General features: G+C 42.9%; 1 protein-coding gene across 2 annotated transcripts in view; it reads left to right on the forward strand.

The window, feature by feature from the left end:
• Positions 1-26,181, forward strand: part of CALN1 (calneuron 1) — a 176,569-nt gene that overhangs the window by 72,597 nt on the left and 77,791 nt on the right. For both annotated transcript variants that reach the window (XM_073315433.1, XM_073315434.1), the window contains one exon: positions 5,805-5,948. In XM_073315433.1, the coding sequence (XP_073171534.1) occupies positions 5,805-5,948 (144 nt within the window). The remainder of the gene's footprint in view (positions 1-5,804; positions 5,949-26,181) is intronic.

The raw sequence follows: 26,181 nt of genomic DNA on the forward strand, positions 1-26,181 counted from the left end.
CAGCCCCTGCACAGGGCTGCTTGGAACTAGCGCACCCCCACCGGTCGCTTCTCCAGAAGGATTGGGTAAGAGGCTTCACCCTTCTGGAGCAGTGTCCATCTGTGCTGCCCTCTGGTCACAATCTGGCCGTTATTCTTCTATGCTATTATTATGACTATGTTTATTATGGTTGTGCCTGGGGCCTAGCCAAAATTGGGGCTACACTGTGGTAGGCACTGTACAAACCCAGCGTAGTAGAGAGTAGAGCTGAGCAAATAATGGAATTTTCAATTTGAGCACCAAACTAAAAACTCTGAAAAAAGTCTGGTTCAAATTGAATCAAACTGAAATTTTTTGCTGAAACAAATTTGTTTTGAATCAATTCAAACATTTTGGGTTGATTTGAATGAAAATTTTTGGTTTTATTTATTTATTTAGTGTCAATTAAAACATTTTGGTTTACCTGAAATAATTTGTGTTTTGGTTTGGATTTTTTACTTATTTTTTTGTCTTTTCTTTTTAATCTGGCCAAATTTGAAGTCAACGTCAACATTTTGAAATTTTCAGAACACATTTCAAAATGAAAAAGTCAAAACAAAACATTTTGAAATGGTTGAAACTAAATGTTTTGACTTCTTTGAAATTTTGTTCCTGTTTTTTTCTGTATGGAGATTATTAATTGAATTGGGCCCAAATTTGCAGAGAGCTTTGTGGCATGGAAAGATGCATTTTCCAACCAAAAAAAACTATTTGTTGAACTTTTTTTTCCGTGCTCTAATAAAAAACAGTCCCTGCCCCCAAAGGGCCTGTAGTCTAAATCAGTCATTTTCAACCGGTGGTCTGCGGACCTCAGGGAGTCTGCAGACTGTGCCTAAGATTTCCAAAGGGGTCTGGCACTTCAATTTTAAATTTTTTAGGGTTCTGCACATGAAAAAAAGTTGAAAACCACTCGTCTAAATAAAGGAGTTCTCAAACTTTTCATAGTGAACAGCTTCTTTCCTGAGTGATTGCTTCATGGGCACCTCCTGTCCCACTTGTGATCCAGCAGCATCAGTCGTCATTGCAACCACCATGATCACTTGGAAAAATGATATTAGGAAAATACTGATGTATTTTTAGCTTCTGGTAATGACATTTAACGGCTGGTAACAAAAAGGGGGAGCCAGAACCATGTGATCCACAGGTTCAGAGACCACAGTTTGGGACCTGTGGTTTTGTACCCGTTAGCTAATAGAGTTGGCTTGACTATACCTGAAAAGGAACCAGAGCCGTGTGACCTTTAAGTTAGGTGATGTGTCGAACAGTAGCACGGAGTCTGTTGGAGAGCAGAATCAAAGAGTGCTACAAAGAAAAAAATGTTTAAGAGGTGGAGTTACATACAAATATACAAAGGAGGCACTTGCTGAGGTAGTAGCTGCTTTTTGGACTTTGAGTACAACCTATTCATAGCTCCTCAAATAGATTTATACTAGGAAGTGCTGTTTATAGACATGAGTGCAAATAGGTACATTTGGGGTCAGAAGTTGATGTTTCAGACTTGGTTAACAGTTTATTTTTCTGAAGGCTGTGGAACAGGGCTTGAACTGAAGTTTATGTCAGGATTCTGACCCTGATCCAGCAAAGCACTTAAGCATATGAGTACTCCCAATGAAATCAATGAAACCTGCCATATGTTGGGATTAAGAAATCCTACACTGAAGTCAATATATAAATATAGATTATTCACACATTTAAGTGCTTTCGCATTGCAGCTTGTAAAGTTTTCTGAAGTTAACGCCTGATATTTTCCTTTAAAAAACATTTTTAGTTCCCTACCATATTTGTAGTTCTGATTGCTTCTTTTTAAGACGTCAAAAGATTATTTTTTAAATGGATGGATTCCACTGTAATATTTATTGCGCTTCAGCTTTCAGCCCGACATATGAAAATAGCTATCACTTGAGATGGTAGTGGCTAATGGGATTCATTGCTACTCCACAGGCATTATGTACTGAAACTTCCAGCTGTTCTTGATTTGAACAGACTCGTCATCGCTTTACATTATTGTGATTCCAGTGCAAGGAGTGAAGGTGGATACAAGGTAGCATCTATCTTTCACTTATGTATAAAGAGGCCATAGTTAATGCCGGTAGGAACTGAAAATATAGTTGTTATGGGTCTGATCCAGTGCCCACTGAAATTAACGGGAACCTTTCCTTTGACTTCAGTGGGTTTTGGATCAGGCCTTACATGGGTGACCTATAAAAGCCGATTTAAAAACCAACGAAGCAAACATGGAATTATTCTGTAGTATAAGATAGCATATTTATAGTGAAATGATAAATGCACAACAGATTTTGTCAAAGCAACAGTGGTGTATGTGTGAACTTTGATTTATTGTGATTTAGAAGCTGTCTTTGGGCTTTAAAAGAATTATTAGAAATTAAGTCACTGCAGCATGCCACTATGAACTAGGATATCATCAGCTCTTCCTTGGACGGAAAATCCATTATTATGATAACTGATTCCCTGCAGAGCACTAGTATTCCCACCAGCCAGATGGGGAACTGAGGCACAAGAAAGTAAGACACTTGCCCAAGGTTACTCAGGGAGTCTGTGGTGAAGGAGGGAATGGAATATTGATCTCCTGAGTCCTAGGCTAGTGCCCAAGCCAGCTTGGGCTGGTTGAAAATTTTCCGATGAAACTGTTTTATGGCAGAAAATTGAATTTTGAATTGAAAACCAAACACCTGAAAATGAAAATTTAATTTTTCAGCTGAAACCAAAATATCTTGAATCAGACATGCTGCCATGATACCTCATAGGAGTTGTTGTTTGGTGCCCTTGGTCCACATTATCCTCTGTGGACTGGGCTCCCCAACTGGTTTTCATCTGCCATGATGCACTGGGGCCACGGAACTCACATGGTATACAACCTCTCCTTCCCTGGGGGAATCATGGTGGATCATGGGAAATGTAGTCTGACCAGGGAGTCCAGTCTCTGGGAGAATGGGAGCATGAGGCCCTGCAACAGTATTTTACAAATATTTTGTTTTTCAGTTTTTGGTGAAGATGAAATTTTCTGCAGGGAAAAGAGCCCTATTTTCCAACCAGCCCCCAGCCCCCTTTTTATCTGTTTAAGTATATACTTTTTATTAACTTTGTAAAAGCAAAGGCCACAGAGGCACCAGCCATGCAATATGATCAGTAAGTTCTGCAGGAGACAGTTATACTACAAAAAAAAAATCTCTGCAGATAAGTGGCTCATTGCACATCCCCAGCTCCTTGGGCAAAGGGGAGCAAAGTGGATGGAGATTGGGCAGTGAAAGCAGATGAGGGGAACTCACCTCTAAGACATGTTCCTACTTTCCCAGTAATCTTCAGAATCCTACCTTGTGCAGTTGGAAGTAGCATGTTGCCATCCACCTTGGAATGCTCCCTCTGGGACCCCTGTGGCTGAATATAGTATGGGTACTAGCAATATTGACTTCTGCTCCATGCCTCTTATTATGGGAGTGGGCACTGGGCTCCTCTGGGGTTGCCTGAATCATCATCATGTCTGCTGGTGAGCACCCAGGAGATGACGGCTAGCAGTCGTACTGCACCGTCTGCTGCCAGCCTACCCCTTACTCCCCCCTCCCTCTGTGAAAGCAATGGCCAACAATCGTTTCATGCCTTTTGGAGTGGAGGAGATAGCTCAGTGGTTTGAGCATTGGCCTGCTAAACCCAGGGTTGTGAGTGCAATCCTTGAGGGGGCCATTTAGGGATATGGGGCAAAAATTGGGGATTGGTCCTGCTTTGAGCAGGGGGTTGGACTAGATGACCTCCTGAGGTCCCTTCCAACCCTAATATTCTAAAACATTTTTGGGGGGAGGGATAGCTCAGTGGTTTGAGCATTGGCCTGCTAAACCCAGTTCAATCCCTGAGGGGGCCATCTGAGGGGGGGAAAAATTGGGAATTGCGCCTGTTTTGAGCAGGGGATTGGACCAGATGATCTCCTGAGGTCCCTTCCAACTCTGATATTCTATGATCCCCCTTCAGGAGAATATTTATCAGAAAATCTGTGGTTCACTTGACAGAGTTTCCCAGAGTTTCATAGAATCATAGAATATCAGGGTTGGAAGGGACCCCAGAAGGTCATCTAATCCAACCCCCCGCTCGAAGCAGGACCAATTCCCAGTTAAATCATCCCAGCCAGGGCTTTGTCCTCTGACTTCTTGTAGGTTTTACTACTGAAAGGTACATTATGGCCCTGGGTAAACTGAAAATGATCAGTCAACATCCTTGTAAACAATGCACAAGTAAGATAAACATAACTGATGACATGTTAAATAAGGAATGTGTTCGTATCCTAGCAGAGATTATAAAGAGCTGACTGATGTGAGATTACTGAACCTGTTAATAGCTGATTATCTCCCTGAAAGGTGTTTAATAAAACATCCTATGTTTTCTTTCCAAATGCATGTCGAAAAGATAAACCTATTTAACAAAACAAAACAAACCCCACAACCCCAAATCCCTTAAAGTAGGAAGGCTTCCCAGCTGGCTGAGACTCCAGAATTGACATGAACCAAAATGTCCTGTATTTTAAGCAGCCATGACCACTTCACCTGAGGAATTTGATGGCAAAACTTCAATGTTAAGAAAGCCCTGAAGTACGTCAAACTTGGATAACCATCAGTGCCCTCAACACCTTGGCAGAACATGGACACTCCAGGATAGGGAATGACTGAGCAGTATGGAGTTTAAAGCGGCTATGAAAGGCTTGAGGTGTGAATGTCAGATTCAAAACAAAAACAATATCAGATGTCAAACTGAGCCAGGGTTGGGAAGAATGATGGATGATTTCTCTGGTTCTCACAGCATTTTTATAGATCTGTGGCTGTTTATAGCAGTAAAACAGTTATAAATTAGAGGAATGCCATGAAAAGTAGTGGGGGGTGGAAATTGCCTGGAGGTGGTTTAAAAGGTATACATCATGATTTATCAGACAAGAAAGAAAATAAGTATTTAGGGCTTCATTTGGGAGATAAGAGTCTTCTATGAGAGAGACTCAACTTCCAAAAGCAGTTTTTTGGGCCAAACATGTTACTGGCTGTAGGTGAAAATCTCCTATTTAGATTGGTGTGACTTCGTTTAATAGTGGAGAGACGTTGTCCTGATGTGGTGATGTGGGTGACCTCATTAGAGGTTCATACTTAGGTTATATGAATCTGCATGTAGCAGGGGAGTGTGCCTAGGTTCTCTTACCCTGCAACAAGGTCATGGTTTTATTACCCTCCTTGTATGATGGACAAAACTTATCTGTCCTACAAGTGTGCTGACAGGCTTAATTCATTACTTTTTCTGAAAAGCATTCTGAGTCTATTTGATGAAATAGTCTATAGTATCCCAGGGTTGGTGTGATGATTATAATTGTAGAAACATAGGAATAACCATACTAGATCAGAACAATCCACCCAGATCAGTCCATCCCATTTCACACACAGCTCAACAGCAGATGCTGCAGAGAGATTCAGAAACACCTCAGATAAATATTTGTGCAATAGTTTGCTTAAGGACAAATTACTTTTGGATTCCTAGTGGTTGTCTTATGCCTGAAAACTTGAGGGTCGTGTGTGTGTATATATACACACACACGACCCTCAAGTTTTCTGGCATAATATATATATGACAGTAATAGTAACCAGGAGATTTTTTTTATCTATATATATATCCTGGTTACTATTACTGGAACATTAACAAACATCTAATTGATCTAATAAAGAGAGATGTGTATTCTTTGCATGGAGAGGTTAATGCACCATGATACTATTTCACCCTTCTTCTTTTCTTCATTATTGCAGAAATCCGTGAAGCCTTTCGGGTACTGGACAGGGACGGGAATGGCTTTATCTCCAAGCAGGAGCTGGGCATGGCTATGCGTTCTTTGGGATACATGCCTAGTGAGGTAGAACTGGCGATTATCATGCAGCGTCTTGATATGGATGGTAAGTCGTTATTATTCTTTGAATTGTAGTAGTGCTGGGTGCTGTACAAATACATAGTGAGAGGCAGTCGCTGCCTCAAAGAACTTACCATCTAAATAACATGACAGACAAAGGGCTGGAGGGGAAACAGAGGCACAGAAAGGTGGAGTGGCTGGTCCAAGGTCACACATGAGATCAATAGCAGAGACAGAAATAGAACGCAGGACTCCTGACTCCCTGTCCTATGCCCTATTCGTTAGACCATACTGCCTCACCTTATAAAATTCCCCAGATGAAACCTTTACAAACAGATTTTCACTTGCAGATAGGACTTTCCTATAATTTCCAAGCAATGTCCAGGTGGAAGTGGCAAAATAGTGCCTTTCAAAGTATCCCACTAAGCCATTTCCTCCTTAGTTTAGTTTTCAGATATTTATTGTGAATACTGTGCTCATGAAAGGTGTCAGTTGATAACCCAGGAAACTGAAGTCCTTTATTCATTCACCTAGCAGGTACTACAGTGGTGCAAGCTTCCCCACGCTGTCCCTTCTATATGACTCTATCCTGACCGCCTCTAGGAATGAGAGGGTAGCTCAGTTTCCATAACTCATTCAAATATAGCGCTTGGCTTCTCTGCTGTGCCAACTAGAGGTAGTCATGGAAGTGGTTTTGTGGATGCTTGTTCACTGAGAGTTAGCCTGAAACCACTAAACACCTTTGATTAAGTCACGAAACAGATATCAATTGTGAGGAGTTTTTGGTTATTTCTGGGCTGCCTTTGAACCAGTGACCTTGCGTTGGAAGGCTTTGTAGCCAGTTATCCGTGTCTTGAATGGTCCAATCCTCTGAGCAATCCAGTCCTTTATAAGCCATGATGTAATTCTGCTGCATCATGCATAACTTGCAAGTGAAAGTTGCTATAGGTGGGGCTTTCTCATGCTGTGTCTGAAATGTGGAAGCTTTGGAAGTTTTGATGGGCAAGGCTTTGAAAAGGATGGAACAAGACCCTGTGGAGAGATTTCCTTCAAATAGTTACTAGCGTATAATCAAAGAAAAGGAACCCATTATTAAAGTGAATAGAGGAACAGGACATCAAGGCTTTTGGAACCATGGGGGACTCTCTTAGCTGATGTACATCTGCAATCATACTAGCTCAGAATAAGGAGCCATCTTTAAAATGCCCTTAGAATTATAGGTCAGAAAGGTAAATGCTTTTCTAACAGCTAAAATGTGCATAGATGCTGGACTAATGAGCAGCTCTTCTCTCCTGTTTCTGCAAAGGCACATAACAGCGTTGAAAAATTATACAAAATGGTGCAAAGCCAAATGGAAAACATTATTGTGTATGCAGTACAAATACATTAATCATGTCAGGCTGCAGAAAATTTGGTGGGCTTTTGGTTTTAGTGTTTGTTTTTTATTGTAAAATCTTTCTGGTCATCTAAAGAAGTTTTACAAATGAAGAGTATTATAAATCTGCAAATGTTAAGTTGAGAGTGTTGATATTCTCAGTGGGCAACAGATGCACGATGGAGTGTAGCTAATACATGCTGCTTTTAAATAAAATTTGCTCCTTGTTACAAATGTGTGAGTGAAGTGCAAACTTCAAATGTTTCCTAGGTTTAGTTCATATGCTGCTTTGTTTTAGAAATTGGGCTTGGAATCTAATGGATACAGAATTTCTCACATGATTTTTGGTACTTTCTGTTTCCAGTTAGGACAGGCTCTCTCATTCTCTTGTGATTAAAGAGGGGAAAAACACCTCTATGGAATGTGAAAGAGCATGATAACCTTTCTATAGAATGTTCAAAGTATCCCACAGAATTCTATAGCAGGGATAGAAATCAATAGAAAATGGATTCCATAGGGTGGATTTAAAAAATGGTGAAAAGTATCTCATTCTTTTAAAAAAAAAAAAATTAGATAGGATTTAAGAGTAGTTTCTATAGAGCACTATTACGTTCATCCTATTACATTCTACTGGATTCTTCCTTCAGGGTGATTTTGCTTTAGGTTTTACAAAATGATGTGGTACAGATTCCTACACTATTTTAACTGAGCCTCAAGTTTTTAGGACAAAGAATGATTGGGATAATGACTCCAACTCTGGTCCATCTCCTGTTATTCTCTCATTCCTGATTTCTAGAAGCTCTGGAGATCTCTGGCGTGCTATCATTTCCACTTCTAGTACAGCTGGGACCTGTAAGTACAGAGGTGGCATGAAAAGGTAAAAAAGGGGAATAAATTAAATGAACTTCTGAGACCTTTGACAAAGTTTCAATGTGAGTTTTGCATAAAGATTGGGAGGTGAGTCTTGTATCTGAGCCAATTCACCCAACCCTATCTAGCTTTTCTAGGCAGTTTATTATTAATTATTCATGTTTCTAAGGTGCCTATTTTCATAGTATTTTGACTGAAGGGTTTCTGGACTAGAAGACACATGCATGTGATGTAAAGAACATAAGAACGGCCCTACTGGGTCAGACCAAAGGTCCATCTAGCCCAGTCTCGTGTCTTCTGACAGTGGCTAATACCAGGTGCCCCAGAGGGAATGAACAGAACAGGTCATCATCAAGTGATCCATCCCCTGTCGCTCATTCCCAGCTTCTGGCAAACAGAGAATAGGGACACCATTCCTGTCTATCCTGGCTAATAGCCATTGATGGACTTATCCTCCATTAATTTGTCTAGTTCTTTTTTGAATCCTGTTATAGTCTTGGCCTTCACAACATCCTCTGGCAAGGAGTTCCACAGGTTGTGCATTATGTGAAGAAATACTTCCTTTTATTTGTTTTAAACCTGCTGTGTATTAATTTCATTTAGTGGCCCCTAGTTCTTGTGTTATGAGAAGTAGTAAACAACACTTTCTTATCTACTTTCTCTACACAAGTCATGATTTTATAGACCTAATAATATCTCCCCTTAGCCATCTCTTTTCCAAGCTGAAAAGTCCCAGTCTTATTAATCTCTCCCCATATGGAAACCGTTCCATACCCCTAATCATTTTTGTTGCCCTTTTCTGAATCTTTTCCAATTCCAATATATCTTTTTTGAGATGGGGAGACCACATCTGCACACAGTATTCAAGATATGGACGTACCATGGATTTATACAGCAGCAACATGATATTTTCTGTCCTATTATCTATCTCTTGCTTAATTATTCCCAGCATTCTGTTCGCTTTTTTAACTGCCGCTGCACATTGAGTGGATGTTTTCAGAGAACTATCCACAATGACTCCAAGATCTCTTCCTTGAGTGGTAACAGCTAATTTAGACGCCATCATTTTATATGTATAGTTGGGATTATGCTTTCCAATGTGCATAAAGGATAAGTGGACCCAGAGTATAAAAAGACAAAAACAAAACAGAAAGATTAGTAGGGAAAATTCTTTAGGCAGTGCAGGAGCTGGGGGGGGATATTATGAGAAGAATTTATTTAGGCTACAAACTGAGCTAACACAATGCAGCTCAAGGTTTTCTTTTCTTTGATGGATTGCTCTTTTCTGCAGCTTATCTTGAAACGTAATGAGAACGTGAAACCGTATAACTAGCTTCCCTTTCTTTCTCTTGCTGTGTGAATGGGGATTGTTCGTTACTCTGGACCTGATCCAAAGTCCAATGAAGTCAATGGAAATTGACTTCTCTGGGCTTTGAATCAGGCCCTGTACTTGCAGATATAGACCTACCCAGCCAAGTTTCTCTCTGTCATATATTCCTGATGAGGGATGCAGCACTTTGTCAGGATAAAGCCAAAAAACGGAAGCTCTTGGCAGTGCTTTGCCTGCATTTATCTCAGTTGGGAGGCCAGGTTGCGTGATAAATCATTATGTACAGTGTGCAATCATAAGACCCCCACAGTATGTGAGAGCTACGGAAAAGACAATAAACCCTCTGTGCATTTGGGGGTATATGACTGATAAAGATATAAAGTGCAAGCGGATATGCTAGCCAGATGTGTGCTTCCCCCCAGGAGGCTGATGACAGTGGCTGCTAATAATAAGGTAATAAAATTGGCAGTGGTTTATGTGTAATCTGAACCAGTCTGCGTGGACCTAGTACAAATTTAACATTATTGTCAGATAATACCTTGGGAGTATATTTGCATTGCAAGATGGCAGAGGAACTGTATCTGCCTTGCCTTATTTAGATGACAGATTGATTATAGTGACACAACCAGAATCAGTCGGCCTTTCCATTCCCGTATGAAGCCCATTTTGTAAGAGGGTTGAGAGTGAGAATGCGGCTATTAAAAATCTGATTCAGGTTGAAAATGAATAGAAGCCTTAGCCTGGGAGCAAGTTTGTCTTCCCCAGATTGGATGAATTTGTGTTTATAAAGAGCCACCCGCATGAATAATGTGGACAGGTTTTAATGGCTTGGCACTCACCCTAAACTAAAACCATAACAGCATGTTTCATCTACGTAGTCACCATTGTCCTGTAGGATCTCATAGTGCTTAACAGATAGGGTGCCCAGGTGTCCTGATATTGTCGGGGCCATCCCAATATTAGGGGCTTTGTTTTATATATGCAACTATACACCCTCCCTCCCCCCCCGTTCCCCCCCCACAAGGGAAGTGTCCTGATTTTTCACTCTTGCTATCTGGTCACCCTATTGACAAATTATATAGGAATCACTTCCTATCCCACTGAAAAGCAGCTACTTCTGGGGTTGTAATGTGGCAGTTGTTTAGCAATGTGAAGCGTAACCACATACCAGGTTAGGACAGAAATAAAGGAGAATTTTCTATCCCATTGGAAAAGCAGGCGGAAGTTAGGTTAGGTAGAAAATGCTGGTAGAATTCTAAGTAGAAGTAGTAATTGCCCAAACTGGAATTTGACCAGCACCTCAGTAAAAGTGCTATGCAGTCTTTAATGCCCATGAGTTTTCAGTAACACCATGTTTCCTCTGAAAAATGGTAATGCCAGCAGCCCTGTGCCCCGTAACACCATGCTGGGGCATTCATTCATTATTGATATAAAGAAAAGAGAGCCACCAAAAGAACTTGCAGATTTGTCTCTGGAGTTTTCCCATCCAAGTGCTGACCAATGCTGACTCTTCCAGCTTGTATGATCCAGTCCTAACCCCAGTTTAGAATCATCTGCAGTGGTGCATCAAAGCATATGTTGTATTGTACTTTCTCAGAAGGATTCTTAGGACAGTTGGAACAGAGAGAGAAGTTTCTCAAATATCTGATTCTCTCTTGAAATTGGCTTTCAGTTGTGAATCATTCAGTTTGGCCACAGTGTAATGATTTATTTTGAATTGCATTTTGTTTTATTGGGATTGATTATGACCTGGGTGTTCTTGCCACTTTCTCTGGCGGGAAAAAAAAAGCTTTTTATTTTCCTTTTGGTTCTTATGAGCATATTATCCCACAAAATGACTGCATTGTAGAAAAATGTAAGCATCTAGTTAATTCATTAAAAAGATGATGACACAAAAACCTCATGGTGGAACTTTTTTCAAGTATAAAGTGTGTAATTATGGAGACTTGGATGCCACAGATGCGATGATGGCAAGACCAGGGATGGACATGAATAATTTTTCAGAGCAGTGGGCACAGTTGACAGGAGAAGGGAACGTCTTTGGGATGAGATTAAGATAAAGGGATGGTGGTTGGTAAAGTAGAAAACTTGAACTGATTCACAAACCCATAATCTCATTGAAAGCAGTTTGAGCTGAAAAGTTGGTGTCCTTTGGGCTTATATAGGCTGATGATTCTGAATTAACATTATTTAGAATGGATTTGTATTCTATTGTAGTGAAACAAACTGGGTTATGTGTATCTGTGCTTCTGCCCTCTTATGGATGGCATTGGAATTGCTCATTTGAGTGTCATAAACCCTGTAGCGCAGACAGAGATGTTCTTAACTCAAGCGGTAGAGACATGTGCGTTCAGAGCTATAAGATCTGAGTTCTGTCCCTGCTGGGATGACAAAGATTCAAGCTGTCATGGTGTGCCAATGGTGACCACCGTGACGTTCTAAGTGGCCACACATTTATTATCATGGTGTGGTTAGTACTTCACGTCATGGTAGTTATATGCTGCAGTTCTGCCTGTTATGCTGTGGGCCCTGTTGTTTTATATGGAACAGGCGAAGTGAGCCTCACCGGGGAAAAGGGACACGGGCTAGAAGACTGGCCTGAGCTGGGAAGCGAGTGGGTTTGAATCCTGCTCTCTGTGCTGGTGCTGCAGGTCTGGGTCTAGCAAATGAAAGAAGGCATCTGCGGACAGGAATGTGCACGCTTATAGTGAAGTCTGCACTGAGGAACCCACTTCCAACAGCCGGCAGCTCCCCCTTAGCAACTGACCACGTTGAAGTGTCCCCAGGAGGCTTCCAGTACAATTTTTTGTTGTCCATGTTAAGTAAAGGCTACCCCTTTACCTAACATGTGAAAGTTTGTTGGGCACCATCTGCCCCCTGACCTTAAGGGGTGTGTGTGAGATTATAGATGTGTCAGGGGAGAGCAGCATATTCGCGTTTCACATGAGGCTAAATTCTGCCTTCCCTTGAGTGGGCGTGCTGTGTGGGGGCAGACGCTGAGCCCTCTTCTCCCCCAGTGCATCTAAGCAGGGGCCAGGCAGCACAGGAAGGGCTAGAGCAGCGGTTCTGAAACTGGGGGTCAGGACCCCAATTTAATGGGATCGCCAGGGCTGGCGTTGGACTTTCTGGGGCTTGGGGACAAAGCCTGAGTCCCGCCGTCTGGGGCTGAAGCCTGAGCCCCACTGCCTGGATCTGCCCTCCTGTGCACCAGGTGGTAGCATCTGGAAGCAGATGCTGGGGGTACGTGACCCTGCTAATGTCTGCATCAGCCATCAGGAACGTTGGTGCATTTGCTTCCCCCTGGGCTAACTGAGCCATTTTCCCCGCACCAGCCTTATGTAGATAGAATGGCTAAAGGAATTCCACAGAGTTGCTGCCTCTCTGCTGCCCTCCCTCCCCTCATGATCTGGGTCAGGTAGAAAATAACACAATTTAGCATATTATGATCCCAGCATGTTCCGTTCCCTGCCCTGTGTGTCTCCTCTCGTATATTTGCAAAGGAGTAAGCATCCAGCTACGGTCTCCCGAGCACAGCCTGACTGAATGCAAAATACTTCCCCTGAATACCAAACTCCGCAGCTCTCACCGGAGGCAGGCACTGGAGGTCAGAGCAGTTATTGTATTTCTTAAAAGGGGTGCTGCTTATTTTTTTAATGTTTAAAGTCTCCTTACCATTTTCAAAGGTGTATTTCAGCCAACGAGAAGGGTGGCTGCTGCAGAGGGAAATATTTTAGTCTTTTTTTGTTGTTGTTTTTACTGTTAAAAATAAAGCTCGGGGGAAAATAATATATTGGGAATATTTCAGGTCTCTAAGGAAACCTAATAAATTACCAATCATATTGCTTTACTCGCTATCGAAAGGGGCTGAGCTACTACTGTAATGAAGGTGGTATAGTAAGCCAAGTAGAATAGGATTGAATAGAGTGTGGAAAAACTGCTTCTCATTACTGTGTGTGTGTCGGGGGGAGAGCAATGCTTTCATCCCTGTAAGGGATGCATCCTGTGCAGGGTATGCGGTGCTTATGCCCTGTTTTGAGGGTACAAGCCGTTCTTAGATTGTGTGTGGGGTCTCTGCACTGGGATGAATTTCACACTAACACAGGAGAGGACTGTTCAATACACTTGAATATTCACCAGATGCACAATGGCCATATATGAACCTACTGGATGTTATTCCTCAGATGTGAGATATGTGCTCTGACACCACGGACCATGTTCTGCCTGACTTACACACCAGGGCCCACTGATGCCATTGGGGGAGAGCAACATATTCACTTTTCCATTGCCTGGGGTGCAATTGAAGTAATTTAGGCCTGTGTTCTTACCTATATGCTGAACTGCATAACATTAACGTGAACATTACAGATCATGGGTGTTTCATATATCGTGTATTGGGTAATAACATGAAGGACTCCGTGTTTTATAACATTAAACCAGCTCTTTATTAAGAGAACTATTTATAGAGATGCTGTGATGGCAGCTAGTATCCTAGCCATGTGCGTACGGACTGACTTCCTGGTGCCTTCTTCAAACTCTCTTCCATTCTGCAACCTGTGCCCCTCCCTCCAAGTCCCATGCATGTTGCTACAATGTTGAATACCTACCTATCTTTCTGAAGTCTTGTTAGCAAGTTGGGATGCTCTGTCTTTAGAGCCTTGGGATGTAAAGTATTTAAAATGTATTTTCTGTGCAAAAAAAGGAATAGTTTGTACGATTTGCCAATTAGCAGGAAAACTAATAAAGATATTGAAAAACAGCATATTAACTACTGCATTGTCCTATGTAGTGAGCCCACCATTTAAACTGGCCTCTAGAAATAAAAAAGATGAATCTGTGACTCACTATGCTTGAATTTAACTGTTAGGGCTATATGCTCCATGGTATATGTAGATAAAACTCCACTGAAATCAATGGAGCTATATACCCACAATGCAGAGAAGTTGGCCCCATTGTGTAAACTTCCCCCATAGTTAGAGATTCTTCTAGCACTCCCTTTTCTGATCTTAGTTTTGGGGTACACTCAGGTTGAGCTGTTACAAGATTGAAATACAGTTGCCAACCCTCCCGGTATCGGGCTCTATCTCCCAGAGGCTACTGAAGCCAAACCAGGAGATTTTAGGCTGCTAAAAGTCCGGCAGCACAGCGGGGCTAAGGCAGGCTCCCTGTCTGCCCAGGCCCTGCGACGCTCCCAGAAGCTGCCGGCATGTCCCTGTGGCCCCTGGAGGGGGCAGGGGTCTCTGCGCCCTGCCCGCGCGCCGAGCGCCCCTTGGGAGTCAATGGGAGCTGCGGGGGCAGTACCTGCAGGCAGGGGCAGCATGTGGAGCTCCCTAACCCCCCACCAGGGGCAGCAGGGAGGTTCTGGCCGCTTCCGCGTGGAGCTCCCTGGCCCCGCTTGCCTCGGCTGGCCACTTCTGGGAGCGTCGCAGGGCCAGGGCAGACAGGGAGCCTGCCTTAGCCCCCCTGCACTGCCAGCCGGGAGCCGCCTGAGGTAAGCTCTGGTCAGCTGGAGCCCTCATCCCCTCCCACACCCCAACCCCCTGCCACAGCCCTGAGCCCCCTCCTGCACTCCTACCCCAGGCTCAGCCTGGAGCCTTCTCCCACATGCCAAATCCCTCGGCCCCACCCCCTAGCCCAGAACCCACATCTTCTCCCACACCCAACCCTCTGCCCCAGGCCAGTGAAAATGAGTGAGGGTGGGGGAGAGCGAGTGATGGAGGGAGGGAGGATGGCGTCAGTGAAGCGGGGCCTTGGAGAAGGGGCGGGGCATGGCCCGGGCCTCAGGGGTGGGGCAGGGAAGGGGGTGGGACAAGGATGTTTGGGTTTGTGTGATTAGACAGTTGTTAATCCTAGATTGAAAGGATGCACTCTTGCGTTCTGATAGCCAGCCTTTGCTGATACATTTTTTTAAAAAGGTGGTCTGAAAAGTGTATAACAAAGGCTTTGTATCAAGTCTAGTCGTCCTTGTTTTTGCTGGAGGTTTCCAAGGAGGACCGGAGAAATGGAATGGGAATTTGTTTTGCTTTCAATTGAATCTTTAAACATTTGGGAGGAATTATCTTTTTGTATGATTAGGGCATTTGACTTAAAGAGGAATGAATAAAAGCAAAAGAATAGCATTAAGTAGTTAGGCAGCATGAGTAATGTGGACTGTTAAATACATATGAGGCATGAATGTGTTGTTTAGATGTGTCCACACAGCAGCCTTTAAACTGTATCATATAACTGGAACTGACAAAGAGCTCTGTATAAGCTGAAAGCTTCTTTCTCATCAACAGAAGTTGGTCCATAAAAATTATTACCTCACCCGCCTTGTCTCTCTGATATAACTGGTTCAGATGAAAATGTCACGACACAGTCATAAATATCCGGTTGTATTTGTAGCGTAGACAGAACCTTACCAAGCATCCCTTCATATGGTGCACCACAGTCATGACTCGACAATTTCTCTGGGTTAATACTCTTTTCTATGCTATGCAAAGTGATCTATCCTAGTTCAGGGCACTTCTGACCATCCCGTCTTTGAAGCAATACAAGTAGAGTTAAAGCAATATGACCCTACACAGTTATATCAATTTTGCTATTCCCAAATGGGAAAAGTTATACCCGTATAAGGCATCTTGATATTGTTAGAGGTGCATCATGTGAGGGATTGTGTTGGTATAACTATTTTGGTTAAAAAATCACACCCTTAACTGGAAGAGTTATATTGGTACAAAATCTGTGTGTAGACCAAGCATTATTGGCCAAAATCATGTAGGGCAGAATTAGATTGATTACACTGAATACAGTAGATCAAACCTGGTGAGTGAGAACAGAACAGTATCTGTTTCGTGAACTCCAGTGTGTTTGGTATCAACAGCATTTTGTGCAAGGATGGAAGCTGTGTGGAAGTACCAATTGCACTGAAAATTCTAGGGGAAAAAATAAATTTCTCCTTTAGAAATTAAACACTGAGTTTTCTTGGGCAGCTGTGCCAGCTGAACTCCACTAACAGATTGCCATAAAACACCAGGTTGCAGAATATTAGATCTTTTATTAGGAGCTTTGCTTTTTGCTGTGCTGTGTGGAACAACCATGAAACCCACATCCAATACTGGCTGAAAACATTTTCTTGTATCTTAATACTTTTTTTTTTTTTTTTTTGGCTTTAGCAGAATGGATAATTCATTGTGTTTCGACTCTGAAAAAAGATGAGTGGATCCTAAACTGGAAAAAAAAAATTAAAATAACACAAAACAAAAAAAGCCTCCTGCCCTGGCCTACACTACAGAATTAATTTGGTATAATTTGAATATAATTACTTTGAATAATCCACACCACTGAGCGACATAGTTGTACCGACCTAAGTGCCAGTGTAGACAGCTGTGTGTTGGCAGGAGAGCTTCTCCCACAGACAAAACTACTGTCTCTTGCTGAGGTGGATTAACTATGCTGACAGGAGAGCTGTCTCCTGTCGGCACAGAACGTCTTCATTAAAGCATGTTGGTGTAGCTGCACTGATTCAGTGTTTTGAGTGTAGATCTGCCCTAAGAAGTCAACAGGAAGAGAACACATTGCTTGACACAAGCGCTTCACTTGTTCCTTGTCCGTGGAAAAATGACCTTGCTCAGATACAAAGTTCTGCTAGCTTAAACCACATTGCTTAGCTGGGAGACTCATCCACCTGACAAATGGAATAGCTTAACTACAAAACTGGTTTAATCAGACTAGCCTTTATTTATGTGGCACTGACTTGGATGACCCTAAGGAACTCTCATCCCTTACAGGCATATGGCAAACCTTTCATTCTGGCTAAAGAACTTTATCAAGTCCAGCTATTTTTTTATTTCAGTAAAAACCACTTACAGCTGCTCTTATTTGTTCTTGGGGTGGGGGCAAGATACCTCTCTTCTGTACAATAATAGATTTTGGAATGTGCTTTCCAGTGCAATAGGAAATGGGGTCCAGTGTTGGATCTTTGTTCACCTTTCACGGATGACCAGTATTTTTAGAACTCTCCTCCTTTTACTCCATCATTGTTGAATAGGAGAAGCCTGTAGCATCTTGGATACATGTTACAGAAAAGTTTCTTTCTTTCTTTCTTTCTTTCTTTCTTTCTTTCTTTCTTTCTTTCTTTCTTTCTTTCTTTCTTTCTTTCTTTCTTTCTTTCTTTCTTTCTTTCTTTCTTTCTTTCTTTCTTTCTTTCTTTCTTTCTCACAGTGCTGTGAAGATTAAACCATATTACCATCAATATTATATTTTAATTCATTCTAATTATCTGATCTAAATAAGCATAGCTTGGTCTGGTAAACTAAGTGATTGCTGAATTGACAACCAGATGTTAGATGCTTCTCTCTCCATTTTTTGACTTCAGAGGTGGCTCATAAGCTTCTCAATGTGCAATTTCATAGTTTAACTCTCTTAGGATGAGTTTCTCTCCCACACTTTAAACCAAATGTGAGGGGGGAAATGGGATATGGCTTTTGCATATTAACTAGGATGTTTGGAAAGCATTGCCTCTACTGGACTTCTCACACGCTGGAGAACTCACTTAGAGCAGTGCTTTTATAGGCAGCCACTAATTGTTGATTATTGTCCAGCTTCTTGAATCCGAGTGTTGAGCATTCACAAGTACAGTTGGGAGCTGTGGTCGCTCAGTACCCCTGAAATATCAGTCCCATAGTGTCTCAAGTTGGGCATTGAAAATGAGTGGAAATTTGTTCAAAAGTTGGCCCCAATCTTTCTTTGCCTCAGTTCCCAACTGCAAAATGGAGATAATGATACTCCCCCCCCCCACCTCAGAGAGATGTTGTGGAGTTGAATGATTGTTTGTAAGGCAAGTAGGATACTACATTGATGAGCACCATTTCTGGAAAAAAAAGGCAATGAGCAATAACAAATTCCCTGTTAAGTGCAGGGACTGGCAGGTGTGCTTGGGGCCACATACGAGTGAGGAGGATAAAAAGAAATAGTGAACAGCTCTCTCATTACCTGAAGACTGGGACCTGGGAATTGCATCTTTAAATTCTCGCACTTCTATCTTTGACTTTGCAAGCTCAATGGTTTTTTAAAAAAAATCTTAGGGGTTTTTTGTGTGTGTGTGTGTGTGTGTGTGGTTTGTATGGACTATGTCTGTAGTTCCGCGACTTAATTATCAGCTTCCCAATTGTTTCAAATGTTGCAGAGCTCTCTGGTAACTACAATGATGATTTCAGAGTTTCTTGCCATTCTGGGAACCTCTTAGGCAAAAATGATTAGGGTCTCAACAAGCTTGGCTTGTTTTTGCTTTAGCTGATCATTTGGCAAACTGTTCATCTACTGCAACATGTGAGACTTCCTGAAATCTTAAGGGAACTGCAATAATCCTTTCACTTTAACACATTGCCTGATAGCCATTGCTCTCTCATCTCCTGATGGTAGCCTCCGCAGTGCAAATGAAGCTATTTCTGCAGAATAGGCATTGATAGCTTGCAGCAGGTTGGCCCGATGGCCTACTGGCAAAGCCAAAGGAGATGGAGGCAAGCCAGGGACAGCCGGCCCTGTAGTCTGTTTACCTGCAGTGCAGTCATTGAGAGAGAGAGGTAATTTTGAGGTTATATGGTTTCCAAGGGATTGTGTGGAGCTGACGTATCACTTGACAGATGTCTGGTGAATTTTTACTGCAATGTAAGTTGCTGTTATCATTGGACTGCTCTTCTCTACCCAAGTGCTAAAAAGCACCCTGCTCATTTTTGACTGGTAATAGATGTTGTGGAGAGGAAGCACCAGTCTCTGTGTTTGTTTAACCCAGTGATTCTCAGACTGTGGATTGGGACCCCAAAGTAGGTCATGACTCCATTTTAATGGGGTTGCCAGGGCTGGCGTAGACTTGCTGGGGTCCGGGGCCAAAGCTGAAACCCAAGTTCCACCGCCCAGGGCTGAAGCCAAAGCCCGAGGGCTTCAGCCCTGGATGGTGGGGCTCAGGTTATAGGCTCTCTGACTGGGATTGAAGCCCTTGAGGCTTTGCCCCCCCCAGCCTGGGGGGAGGGGCTTGGGCTTTGGCCCCGCCACTCAGGGCAGCAGGGCCCGGGGCTCAGGCTTCGGTCCCCACTCCTGGGGTCGTGTAGTAATTTTTGTTGTCAGAAGGGGGTCACGGTGCAATGAAGTCTGAGAACCCCTGATTTAACCTACTGGTGCGTGTATGTTACAGATCCCACTCCATGAGGCTCCACAGAGGGTATGAATTTTTACAGCCTCCAGCTCCAGAGCTTTAGCTCTTCAGCTCAAACTGTAGCAGCTCATGGTTTTAGCTCAGACAGTCCCTGTTCAGTCCCTGGTATGTTGGCCAAGATGGCAGCTGTCACATCTGCATCTCCAAGGTCTGGTTACCAGGCTGAGGTTTAAATGGATACTCATCAGGGTAACTTGATCTCTGGTGTTGCAGAACAAGCTTCTATCACTCGTTCCCAGGTGGAAGCATCTGAGCTGAAGTTATAGCCCTAGTCTTTGATCACTGTCTTGTAGGGTCAACAGCTAGAGCGGGTCCTACTGGCTCATATGAGTAGGCTAAGAGTATCTTCTAATGGGGAGACAGTCATTCAGTCCTTGAAGAGTTCTGAATTCCCTTTCCTTGAAAGGGCAATGAACAAATGCCAGTCACTTGAAACAAGGTGCAAATGGGAAGTTCTCAGATTACCCTACTTGCAGTGTGGATAGATAATATAATCATTGGACGCAAAGACTTGGTGGTCAGTTCAGCTCTCTGGTTCTTGCAGGCAGATCCCAGGCCAGGGTAAAACTGAGTAATTCTTTGGTCTCCAGATGATCCCTTTGCAGGGTGGATGCAAATCTGCCTTTTCCCTCAGCTAGGAACCCCAGTCCAACCAAATCATGCAGCTTTTATGTTTACCCCTCTATGATCCACAGCTGCCAACTCACACCAGAAACCCAAAAAGATAGGCTTCTCATGGAGATATTTAGCCACCCTCCTGAGGCCCAGTTACGTTTGGGGTATATACAATGCCTCACAGCCAAATTGTCTAGAAGGGTATGTCCTGAAGGGGGTCTGATAATTTCTATTTATCCCGTTTGTAGAAATGTGTCTTTAATCCTACAGTGAGCTTTGGAGAGTTCACGTATCTTCAATAATAGCAGGTTTTTGTAATTTGTTCAGGAGAAGCAAGGGAGAAAGGGCATGGTGCTTTTAGTTTGTGTCTCAGCAAAGCCTGAACAGAATTTCATGGGACAAACTAAAGGCACTTGTGCAGCCTGCTGGTGTTTCCCAACGCCCACTGTTAAAGCCCTGCTGCAAAGAACGGAGGCGTCAGAGCTTCACAAAGTAAAGGCCACCAGGATCTTTTACAATGGAAAAGGTGTATTATCTGAGTTCATGCTAGAATGCTTGTGCATTATTGTCTGGGGGGACTTAGTGTGTATGTGGGCATTAGCTCAGATAGGACAGAGAGACCTGGGTTCTCTTCCTGACTGCCACTTACTTCTTATGTTACCCTTGGACAAGTGACTTTACAGCTTTCTGTGCCTCAATTTCCCCAACTGTGAAAAGTGGATATTATTATTATTGTGGGGCTTTTCATTAATCTTTGCAAAGTGCTTGGAGATCTTAGAATAATTTTATACAATAAGTTTAAAATATCGTTAGTATTTTGTATATAGCTGGCCACTTCACTGTCCTTCCCATCCTCCAATTGCCCTTCAAAACCCCTCCAAAACAAACACTCCCACCCGAAGTGTAATTAGTTTATTTGTGAAATGGAGTTTTTCCCCCACAGTATAGAATCATAGACTATCAGGGTTGGAAGGGACCTCAGAAGGTCATCTAGTCCAACCCCCTGCTCAAAGCAGGACCAATCCCCAATTAAATCATCCCAGCCAGGGCTTTGTCAAGCCTGACCTTAAAAACTTCTAAGGAAGAAGATTCCACCACCTCCCTAGGTAATGCATTCCAGTGTTTCACCACTCTCCTAGTGAAAAAGTTTTTCCTAATATCCAACCTAAACCTCCCTCACTGCAACTTGAGACCGTTACTCCTTGTTCTGTCATCTGCTACCACTGAGAACAGTCTAGAGCCATCCTCTTTGGAACCCCCTTTCAGGTAGTTGAAAGCAGCTATCAAATCCCCCCTCATTCTTCTCTTCTGAAGACTAAACATCCCCAGTTCCCTCAGCCTCTCCTCATAACTCATGTGTTCCAGTCCCCTAATAATTTTTGTTGCCCTCCGCTGGACGTGTTCCAATTTTTCCACATCCTTCTTGTAGTGTGGGGCCCAAAACTGGACACAGTACTCCAGATGAGGCCTCACCAGTGTCGAATAGAGGGGAACAATCACGTCCCTCGATCTGCTGGCAATGCCCCTACTTATACATCCCAAAATGCCATTGGCCTTCTTGGCAACAAGGGCACACTGCTGACTCATATCCAGCTTCTCGTCCACTGTAACCCCTAGGTCCTTTTCTGCAGAACTGCTGCTGAGCATTCGGTCCCTAGTCTGTAGCGGTGCATTGGATTCTTCCATCCTAAGTGCAGGACTCTGCACTTGTCCTTGCTGAACCTCATCAGATTTCTTTTGGCCCAATCCTCCAATTTGTCTAGGTCCCTCTGTATCCTATCCCTACCCTCCAGCATATCTACCTCTCCTCCCAGTTTAGTGTCATCTGCAAACTTGCTGAGGGTGCAATCCATACCATCCTCCAGATCATTTATGAAGATATTGAACAAAACCGGCCCCAGGACCGACCCTTGGGGCACTCCACTTGATACAGGCTGCCAACTAGACGTGGAGCCATTGATCACTACCTGTTGAGCCCGACATTCTAGCCAGCTTTCTACCCACCTTATAGTGCATTCATCCAGCCCATACTTTAACTTGCTGACAAGAATACAGTGTCAAAAGCTTTGCTAAAGTCAAGGAACAACACGTCCACTGCTTTCACTTCATCCACAGAACCAGTAATCTCGTCATAAAAGGCAATTAGATTAGTCAGGCATGACTTGCCCTTGGTGAATCCATGCTGACTGTTCCTGACCACTTTCCTCTCCTATATGTGCTTCAGAATTGATTCCTTGAGGACCTGCTCCATGATTTTTCCAGGGACTGAGGTGAGGCTGATTGGCCTGTAGTTCCCAGGATCCTCCTCCTTTCCTTTTTTAAAGATGGGCACTACATTAGTCTTTTTCCAGTCATCTGGGATTTCCCCTGATCGCCATGAGTTTTCAAAGATAATGGCCAATGGCTCTGCAATCACATCCGCCAACTCCTTTAGCACTCTCGGATGCAATGCATCCGGCCCCATGGACTTGTGCACGTCCAGCTTTTCTAAATAGTCCCAAACCACTTCTTTCTCCACAGAGGGCTGGTCACCTCCTCCCCATGCTGTGCTGCCCAGTGCAGCAATCTGAGAGCTGACCTTGTTCGTGAAGACAGAGGCAAAAAAAGCATTGAGTACATTAGCTTTTTCCACATCCTCTGTCACTAGGTTGCCTCCCTCATTCAGTAAGGGGCCCACACTTTCCTTGACTTTCTTCTTGTTGCTAACATACCTGAAGAAACCCTTCTTGTTACTCTCAACATCTCTTATTAGCTGCAACTCCAGGTGTGATTTGGCCTTCCTGAGTTCACTCCTGCATGCCCGAGCAATATTTTTATACTCCTCCCTGGTCATTTGTCCAATCTTCCACTTCTTGTAGGCTTCTTTTTTGTATTTAAGATCAGCAAGGATTTCACTGTTAAGCCAAGCTGGTTGCCTGCCATATTTACTAGTCTTTTTACACATCGGGATAAGAATTCTTTAAAATACAGCCTGCTCTCCTGGACTCCTTCCCCCCCCATGTTATTCTCCCAGGGGATCTTGCCCATCAGTTCCCTGAGGGAGTCAAAAACCCACATGCTGAAGACAAATGCTCAGAGACACATGTATGTTAAAAATATGGCACTGTTTTTATAGTGAAGGTAATTCATTATGGAACAACTTATCTAGGGATGTGGCAGATTGTCCGTCACTTGCAATCTTTAAGTCAAGATTGGATAGTTTCTAAAAGAAATGCTATAGCTCAAACTGAAGTTACATATTCAATGAAGTAACTACTGGATGAAGTTCTTTGGCCTGTGTCATGCTGTAGGTCAGGCTAGATGATCGTAATGGTCCCTTCTGGCTTTAAAGTCTGTGAAACAGGCACACAACTTTTCTTGGAAATAGCTCCGTGGTTGTAGCTGTTCTGCACCTTTCCTCCGTATAATTTTAGAGCAGAGCAGGGTGGCCATCCCAAAATTCCATAATTTTCACACACAGTTACTATATGGCTGCAAAGAGTGACACGGAGCAGGATAGTGAGTCACGGCTGCTATGTATTAAGAGAATAAAAATGAACGGAAGGGTCGTGCATGCTTGTGACCCAAGCTGCAAGTGACTCCCTCATTAATTCAAATATATCCAGCTAGCCGCATTCTGGAGGTCAAACACAAGAAAAATGTGACTATTTATCAGTCACACACACCAGATTCTTATAGCCATTTATTAATGTGCCTTATCCTTTGTGCCATGGCCAGGGTTTTTCAGGAAGTGTTCCCCTGCACGCTAATTTAGCATCAAAATCTGTGCCTGAAAATGTATTTACATTTGCAAAGTTCACTGTCCCTGAGTGATTTCTCACTGCTAGAGAATTGGTCTCCCTTTTGTGATCCCACTCCAGGAAATGGGAGTAAAGCAGGTTCTTCGTTGTCATTAGGGCTCAACCAAACCCAAGCAATGAAAGGATAATGGCCATGTGCTATGTTTGGTCTTCTTAAAGCAGGGCAAGACTGCCTAGGGCTGTGGGGGAACTAAGCAGCAAGGAAGAAAGCAAGTAACTTGATACATCTGTTTGCTAGAATAGTGTCTCCTGTGCATTGAGGAGAGACCATAACAACAGGGTCTATTTCATCCCATTAATTTTACACTGCAACGTGTTCAGGGGTGTATTTTCATTGTTATGGAAGGTTTTAGCTATACAGTTTCCAGCCCATCTTCCACTTTGACCTTAATGGAAGACAGTTAGTGGGTTGTATTATAGGGGATTGGGCAGAAAAATCCTCAGAGCAACTCTTCGAAAAATCCTCTATTAGGTAGACAAAGGGAAGCCAGTGGACTGGCTCTAGGGAAGAATATTATACAGTGAGGACCTTCCATGTTGCATATTACCTTATTTCAACTCTGCTTCTCACATGGCCGTGGTTGCAGTCCTGCAGTCTGACCAACTAGTTAGGAGCTTTTTGCGGCTGCACTAGTATCCAGGCACCCTGGGTTTATAAATAAGTCATAGTAGGGTTTGATTGTCATAATCAGTCGGGGCAGTGAGCACAGTATGGGTCAGGTTTATAAACCTATTCCTCATTTATACCTGATGAGAGCAGGGAAGAGAGAATACCGGCTCTACATCACTACAAGGGAAATGGAATATCTGAACTGAACAAGCAACAGATTTGCATCATCTCACTCCCTATGCCTGCTGTTAAATTTGCGTTCGATTGCCTCCTTGGTCAAATTGCCCTTGACGGTAGTTCTTTGAATACGAAGAGGATTTGCTAATGTAATTAACGTAAAATTGCACGTTGAAGGAAGGGGAGACTGTAGAAGGTGGACGGTGTACACATTGGAAATCTCTTGGCATAGAGAGAACTGCAGGAATTGGGCATGACACACAAAATATGTGCTAATAAAGCTGGAGGTGGGCTTAGACCAGAACATGGGATTCAAGCCCACCCAAACCTGAAGAAGTTTGGATTCATATTTGTGTGACTCAGGTCTATCTGTCTAATGGCTGAAGAGTGCCATCAAATCCAAACACCCCCAAATGCCTGGGATTGTTCCAAACTTCGCATCTTGGCCCCATCTCTGCTAAAACCTAAAATTTCTGAATAAGACAGCGTTCGATTGCTCTGAATATCTAATAATCTCTGCCAAGAAGGATTTCTATAGACATGGTATAGGTACTGACTGTGATTGAATGCATCATAGATTATAATTGAATGAGATTTGTGCCTAGCTGAGATTGTTAAGGGTGTGAGCAAAAAGAGCAACTATGGATCAAATTCTGCCTTCAATTAAGGCCTGATCCTTCAAGATGCTGAGCGGTCCTCTGAGCTGATCTTAACTCCTGCTGATCTGAGGGGGAGCTAAATTCATTCAGCATCATCCCTTTACAGCATCTTATACCTGAGAGAAACCCCATTGATTTTAATTTCGCAATTACAGCAGTATTACATGGGGTATACTTGAGGACAGAAAGTAGCCCTTTATGTTCATTTTCCCATGATCCATACACTGGTATTTAAGGATTTTTCTGTTGACTGTTGAATACCGTAAAAGGAGTTCTTGGTTTAAATTGTAATTTCTATCTCTGATACAGAATCTCTGGTGAGTCTGATGGTGGGAAGTGTTTATTTTGTTATACTTAAAATAAATGTTAAAGGGACCTTTTCTGTTATGTAAAATCCTGGATCTGCTTAGGTCATATGCCAGTCACCAGTTTTAACTGAAAGTGCAGCAAATAAGAAAATAAAATATCATTGTACTTTTGTGGCATCTTTCATTGGAGGCTTTCAAAACAGTGTACAAATTTCAATTAATTCAGCCCCAGAACAGCCTTGTTGAAGTAGTAGTTATGTTTAGATGGGTAAACTGAGGCACAGAGTTGTGACTATAAATGACTTGGCCAAAGTTCTAGTAAGTCAGAAAGTGAGCCCAGGAGTCC

This window comes from Lepidochelys kempii, chromosome 17 (genome assembly GCF_965140265.1).
Source record: "Lepidochelys kempii isolate rLepKem1 chromosome 17, rLepKem1.hap2, whole genome shotgun sequence".
Classification (NCBI taxonomy): Eukaryota; Metazoa; Chordata; order Testudines; family Cheloniidae; genus Lepidochelys; species Lepidochelys kempii.